The 7,241-nt window shown below is 36.1% G+C and overlaps 1 protein-coding gene across 1 annotated transcript; it reads left to right on the plus strand.

Annotated features, from left to right (window-relative positions):
• Positions 1-2,083: 2,083 nt before the first annotated feature.
• LOC133722297 (cycloartenol-C-24-methyltransferase-like) lies at positions 2,084-6,371 on the plus strand. The gene is made up of 13 exons (XM_062149151.1): positions 2,084-2,294; positions 2,632-2,689; positions 3,097-3,170; positions 3,318-3,402; positions 3,482-3,537; positions 4,343-4,397; positions 4,594-4,641; positions 4,798-4,881; positions 4,985-5,101; positions 5,182-5,265; positions 5,429-5,554; positions 5,890-5,987; positions 6,153-6,371. The coding sequence occupies exons 1-13, from the start codon at positions 2,212-2,214 to the stop codon at positions 6,205-6,207; spliced, it is 1,023 nt and encodes a 340-aa protein (XP_062005135.1). The 5' UTR covers positions 2,084-2,211; the 3' UTR covers positions 6,208-6,371.
• Positions 6,372-7,241: the final 870 nt, after the last annotated feature.

The raw sequence follows: 7,241 nt of genomic DNA on the forward strand, positions 1-7,241 counted from the left end.
ACAGAGGGTTTGGTGGCACTGAAAGTCGGCTTCTGAGAAGACTAGGACTAGGAGTGTGATCACCGCTAAGAGAAAGAGAAGGAGAGGAGTTGCTCTTAGAGAGGTTGTTCTAGAGAGAACTTAGATCATCTTAGAGATGTTTTGATGTTGTGTTGTGAATGTGTATTTTAGAATGAGAAGAGAATGTGTTTATTTAGGGAAGAAAAAGAAGAGTGAAATGATGAGTGGAAGAAAAATAATGAAAGTAGATCTAAGTTCACTTGTAAAATATGGAAAAGATAGAGAAAAGATGAAATGAAAGCAAAGCATGAAGGTGCAGCAACATGGAAGTGGTGATGATCTATTAAAGAGATTGTAGAAGAAAAATATATCCAAGGAAAAAGAGAAAAGCATCTAGCTTTCTTCATGTGGGTAGGAAACATGAACATGTGAATATTGAGCTGGTTTTAGGTCAGTTTCTGCCCCTTTATTCCTTCAATTATTTCTCCAACAAGACTTCATTATATGCCTTCGACTTCTTCATATGAAATGTTCCACTATGAGTGTAGATCATCCTGAAAAATTTTCAGATTTTTATTCCATGTGGTTGGGCCGAAAATGCTGCTGGACCTCTTACAGGTCCAGTTTTCCAGTTTTGCTTCTGTAGAAAATTGGGCTGATTGTTTGAAGGTCTTCCACTCAAAAAAAGCTCTTGCACTCTTCATAAGAAATGATCCTTGGGCTGTCTAGAATGGATCTGGAAAGTTTCAGCACATTTTGATTTCATTTGGTTAGTCTGCCACCCCTCCTTCCTTGTTTAGCTCGGTTTTTCCTAGCCGAAGTAGGAAAATATGCTAAAGTTGACTTGTCATACTTCCATAGTAGGCTTTATTTAGCCTCTAAATATATATTTCGAGCTTGTCGACAATATATAGCTTGAGCCATTGATATTGGCTCAATTTCTCCAAGACGTGCCTTGTCAGGCCAAAATGTTCATTTTGGGTCCAAACATTAAGGGGTTTACTCCTCATCCATATTCGCACTGAGGGGATTTCTCCTGATTCACCTTTAGGGAATTACTTCTAAGCTAAATTCGCCTTGAGATTTCTCCTCACCTAAATTTTCCTTAAGGGGATTTTGCCTTACCCAAATCCGCCTTCAGATGTTTCACCTAAATGCATTTTCCCCAAACAGGTTGCGTTATTTCTCTATTAGGCCATTTCCTAACTAGAAATTGTTCCTAAAATTTTACACCCCCACATAAACTCCATATTCCATATTGTATGTTTTTCTGTGAATAACTCAGTACTTTTTTGTTTCTCTTATCATATTTTACAGATATTTCTTTATTTGTCAGAATATATCGTAAATATCTTATATATTGAGGATATTTAACGATATCGGATAAATTTCGCAGAAACAATGGAAGATAATATATTTTCCCTCTATAGTATATTGGTCCCTCCAAAAAAATACATCGAGACATATATCGAAAATATCGCTAAGATTTTTGACATTCGAAGGGCAACTAGTGTAAGATCCAATAGATAATCATCGGTCGCCATCTCCACCCATGAATTAACAATTCTAAGTTGCTCCGGAAGTTTTGGAATGTTGAAAATCAAAAGGGTCTGACCTGATCGATTTGAATCCCCATATCAAGATGTCTTGAACTCTATCTTTGATCTTCTTGGTAAGCAGATGCATGCCCTACTGGCAAGCATGATAGCTATAGTCCACACTCCACACTTCTTTCCTCAATGATAGCCACCTATGCAGCCATGTGTGCAGAAACGACAGAGAAAGTCTTGCGTGGGGCAACCGCACCACGTGGCGTTGCAGCTGTCTAATCAGTGCCCAGCAGGGGAGTATTTTAGATATTGCACTTTTAAAAATCAGGGGTAGTTTCAAAATAAGGCAAAAAAATTTCTCAAGTGTGATTGGTCAGGCGTATCACGTGTCTGGTACGCCTGACATACGCAAGAATTTTTCGAAACAACATCAACCATTATCAATTTTCAAGGAATTTTTTATAACTTGGCAGATATTTAATTTAATATTTTTGATTCCAATTTGGAGGGAAACGAGGGACATGTGACTAAATATTTCTTCTCGAGGAAAATATCGGTTCCACATTATTAACTCATCGTCAGCTGTGGAAGAGGGAAGATCCAAACTTAGCTAAAAAGACCATCGTGCTTGAACTCAAATCTAATTCAGTTTACAGTGAAGATGTCAAAATCTGGAGCACTGGATCTGGCCTCTGGGGTTGGTGGGAAGATTGAGAGAAACCAAGTTCTTTCAGCTGTCCACAAGTACGTCTTTACTTGCCATATTATTTTCCTTCCAATTCTAGTCACACTATAACTTACAGCATATTCTGTTTTTGAGTTTTAGATAATTAAACATGGAAATCAAGTTTTATATGATTTTGCTCCTTTTCTTTTGCAATAGGAAGAGCACCCATTTGTTTCTTGTGGTTATTTATGGGTTCGTAGTGCTTCTTTTACTTCTTGCTCTAGAAATTATGGTTTTAGCCCCATTGTTGGTGTGGAGCAAGTGGCAATGTGGGCGGTTTTTTTGATCATTTTTGAAATTGTTATTCATAAAGTGACCGAAATTTTTGCTGTGTTCAAAATTTGTTTAATCCAGATATGAGAAGTATCACTTTGGGGATGACGAAGACAGAAAAGGCAACTATACTGACATGGTAAAAGAATCGATCTCACTATTTACAGTTTTTCAATATCTTGTTTACAGTTAGTCAGCAATTATCTTTTTTAGTGTCATACATTGCTTTTTCTCTTTGGCGATGCATACAATTGCGATAGGGTCTTATCTTTTCTTAGATGACATACAATCATTTTCCGTTTCTGAATCTATTTCCACATTTGCCTTTTGCACATCTTCTATGGATGACTTTAAATTGGTTTTGATATTTCATTGTTGGGCTTGTTTCACCCATATGGACAGGTGATGTTTTTTTGTTTGTTGAATTTGGGTACAGTTTAACTACTTACTGGTTTCTTAATTTGCTTTTCCTGATGCTGAAATATCAAGTTTTGTATTTCACTTCTGTTATGGATTTCACGATGGTACTTGGCTTGGCATTTTCAGGTTAACAAATACTATGATCTCGTCACAAGCTTTTATGAATATGGATGGGGTGAGTCCTTCCATTTTGCACCAAGGTATATACAGAGCAGTTATTCCCATCATTTTACCTTGGCCTTTCTTTCTACTCCTATAACATGAGATCATGAATCTATGCAAATGCTTATTGCTACATGATGACTAGTACTGCTAATGAGTAATGTGTATGGTCATTTTAATGGTAGATGGAAGCAAGAGTCCCTAAAAGAGAGCATCAAGCGGCATGAGCATTTTCTCGCTCTGCAACTAGGTCTAAAGCAAGGGCATAAGGTTGCTTTCTCTAAGCTATTATTACTTTAACTTGCGTGTTAGACATTTACTAATTTTTTGTCTTCCTATGAACTGACAGGTTTTGGATGTAGGATGTGGGATTGGTGGACCTATGAGAGAAATTACTAGATTCAGGTAATTACTGAATCTTGATGTAGCTTACATTTGTAATTGGCGGATGTCTGAATCTTGCATTTGGTTATAGGCATCATTTTCTTCTTCTTTGGTGGGAAAGTCGGTGGTTCTAGTCAAATTTTGGTAACTTGTTTTCTTTCCAGTCATAAGGCCACATTTTGTAGTTGAAACATACATTTAAGGCCAGCTGCCAACCACCTTCAGTTGTTATTAAATCCACTTATATTCATTTTCACTTGTTGTGTTCAAAAGATTATAGAAGTAAACAGCTACATTCCACACCAAAGTATACTCTATAACAACTTAGCAAGCATCTTGTTTATTCGTTTCTTGCTCCCCTCATTTGAATGGAAATGTTAATTGGCATTACTGAAGGTTAGGAGGGTATATATGTTATATCATCAAAGAAGATCAACTCCGCTCATTCCATATGTTAATGTAGTACATGAGTTTCTTTTATTCTGTTTCATTTTATTTGTTTACCAAATTTTTCTGTTATATACTTGTGAAGAGTCATAAATATATGTAGCTAACAAGTCATAATTTTGAATTTGCTTGATTTTGTTTCCATTTTCTGTTCTAGTTAGCAGAAAGGAAAAAAAAAAGTTGATATTTTATAATCTCATTTTCATTGTGTTAAAGTTCACTATCCTGTCATAGTTTATATGCTTCTTTCTTACAGGCTTAAGTCAGAATTTCTCTATTTCATTCTCTATGTATATCCACTAAAACTGTTGGAAGTTGCTTCATCCTTACCAACTTTCCAATACCAAGTGACATCTCTAATGCTTATGACTTTGTAAAGTGGGGCATCAGTTACAGGGATAAACAACAACGAATATCAAATAACTAGAGCAAAGGTGAGTGACAGTTTCTTTGGAATTTATTGTACAGATGCTTACACTGTATTCTTCAATTCATGTTCTATGATACTGAAAAATAGTTTATTGTGCCAAAGAATAAACATTTCATTATCTTTTACCCTTCATCTTTCAATAGCTTACCCTTAGAAATGGTCTTTGGACTCTTAGTCACATTGATCAAAGTATCTTGCAGGAACTCAATCATCTTGCAGGAGTGGATGAGACCTGCAACTTTGTCAAGGTGAGATTGTTTTATTCCATGAAGTCCTATCACCACATTCCAGCATTTGAATATTTCTCCAATAAAGTTCATTCTAGTGTCTACTATGCTTTCTGTCTGCTACTTGGATGTTGGAGTTGATCGATCAACTATACCTTTACGTTAATGATCATGCAGGCAGACTTTATGAACATGCCATTTCCTGATAGCACTTTTGATGCAATATTTGCAATAGAAGCCACATGCCATGCACCAAATGTGGTATGTTATATTAGAATTCTTGCTAGGCCCTTAATCTATACATCTCTAGCATTTTGTCCCCTTAGTTTCTTATCCTTTAACTTTTTCTTTGTGGACGGAGTAGTTTGATTGCTACAAAGAAATATATCGAGTGTTGAAGCCAGGACAGTGTTTTGCTGCTTACGAGTGGTGCATTACTGACTCCTTTGATCGAACAAACCATGAACACCAGAGAATTAAGGTTATATTAAAAATATTCTTTTCAAAAGAAACAATATAATTGATGCTCTTCTTACAAAAAGTTTTCATCCACTGGTTTAGGGAGAAGTTGAGCTTGGCAATGGACTTCCTGAAATCAGATCAAAAGAACAATGTATTCACGCTCTAAATGTTGCAGGTTTTGAGGTGAACAGAATGGTCAATTAATACTGGATTATTCAGAACTTTTTTGTCACCACGAAAATCATACTCAAGCTCTAAAATTTTTGCTGTACGTGCTTTATAATCTACAAAATGTACTTTGCATTCAATGTATAAAGCAAGCTCCTCCTCTTGCTCTTTTTGAAAGGTTATATGGGAAAATGACGTTTCTGTGGATTCACCGCTTCCTTGGTATATGCCACTAGATAAAAGTCATATTTCATTGAGTAGCTTCCGGCTAACAGCTTTGGGGCGTTTCATTACTAGAACAATGGTAAGACTTCTATCACTGTTTTACACGCCCTATAGTTTTACTCTTATGGAACTATTTTGTTAGCCATAAGATCCCTTTGTTTGATTAACATGTTTGCAGTGCTCAGTACCATTGTGTACCTTAAACTAAGGGTTGTGTCAATTACCTCCCCAATGAACTATATCAAAATATATGGCCAACCAGCATCAATTTTGGTCTTGTTTTTGTTTGCTTGTTTTGGTGGAATTCTACGTTTGGATAGATAGTTGACAATAGGCTCGATGAAAATTTGATACTACACACTTTTATAATTGTACTTTATGAGCTTGCTCATGAATATTATTGTGTTCCCCCAGGTCAAAGCCTTAGAGTTTTTACGCCTTGCCCCTGAGGGTAGCCAAAGAGTTCAGTCTTTCCTAGAGACAACAGCAGAAGCTCTTGTTGAAGGTGGAAGGTGAGTTCGCTTTCTCCTTCATTGATTTTCATAATTGTTGTTCCCCTACTTTATTATAACGTGAACTTCATAGGCACTGTATGAGTCTATTTATATTATGTTTCTAAAGTACGCTCTATCACATCCTAAAGTTTCACTTATGTGTTCCTTCTGTCTTTCGTATAGCAAAGGGATCTTCACACCAATGTACTTCTTCTTGGTTCGGAAGCCTGATGCATAAGCTCCAAACTTGTAAGTTTTGAGGCTTATAACATTGTAATGGCTACTATTGCCTAACCAGATGCATATAAACATATCTAAAATCAGTAATAACAAAGTTAATAATAATTGTATTGCCCTTCTAATGATTTAATGAATAACATTCATACTTATGTGAATGGCTAATAATTCACTAACTTCTCCAAATTTTTCTTCGATGGATCCTATATATCACTTGTTCATGTGGATGCATAAATCAACGTCATATTGAATGAAGGTTAAGATTTTTATTACACTCATCATTCCATTCTTAGTGCAGCTTGGCAGCCGCTCAATCATTGAAACAATTCACTGTGAAATGTAATAAACCATTCCACAAGTGCAGACTTTCAACATGTGTTTGATGCTAATTGAAATCCCCATGCATGCTGCATGCAGTTGGTGTTTGATGGTAACCTTATAAAAGGTGATAAGTAAACAAAGACATAATTTTTCATATATTTTGCATAAATTGGAAAGCTGCTACTTATAGGGTCATATTCATCATCTTATTCCCAGTCCCCAGACCAAACAAATATTATCCCTAATCTTAGTGAGCACCTTCCACATAAGAGAAACATTTTTGATCATCGATAACGACCAACGACCATCTGCAATGGACATGAAATATATACTTTAATTAGATGACTATGAATGAACATGATGAGTATATAGCTTCATAAGTATGTACAAAACCTTTAGGACACAGCTACGGAAACGCAAATGAGTGAAGAAAAGAAATTAAGCTGTTCTTCAATATGCATTAGGCTAGGCCTTGATGAACAAAGCCAATGGATAACAGGCAGCGGCCAAACTAGTATGCAAGTTCAACTAACAATCAATTTAGAATCATATCTACAAACAGTTTCAAAAATTATGCACACTCATTTTACAATCTCTATGCTCACGGTCCACTCATCCCAACCCTCTTGAACAAAATAAATCGCGCGCATACTGATCGAACGCGGATCTATGTTGAGGACTACTTGCAGGTCAATCAAGCTCGATAATATAAAG

This window comes from Rosa rugosa, chromosome 7 (genome assembly GCF_958449725.1).
Source record: "Rosa rugosa chromosome 7, drRosRugo1.1, whole genome shotgun sequence".
NCBI classification, from domain to species: Eukaryota; Viridiplantae; Streptophyta; class Magnoliopsida; order Rosales; family Rosaceae; genus Rosa; species Rosa rugosa.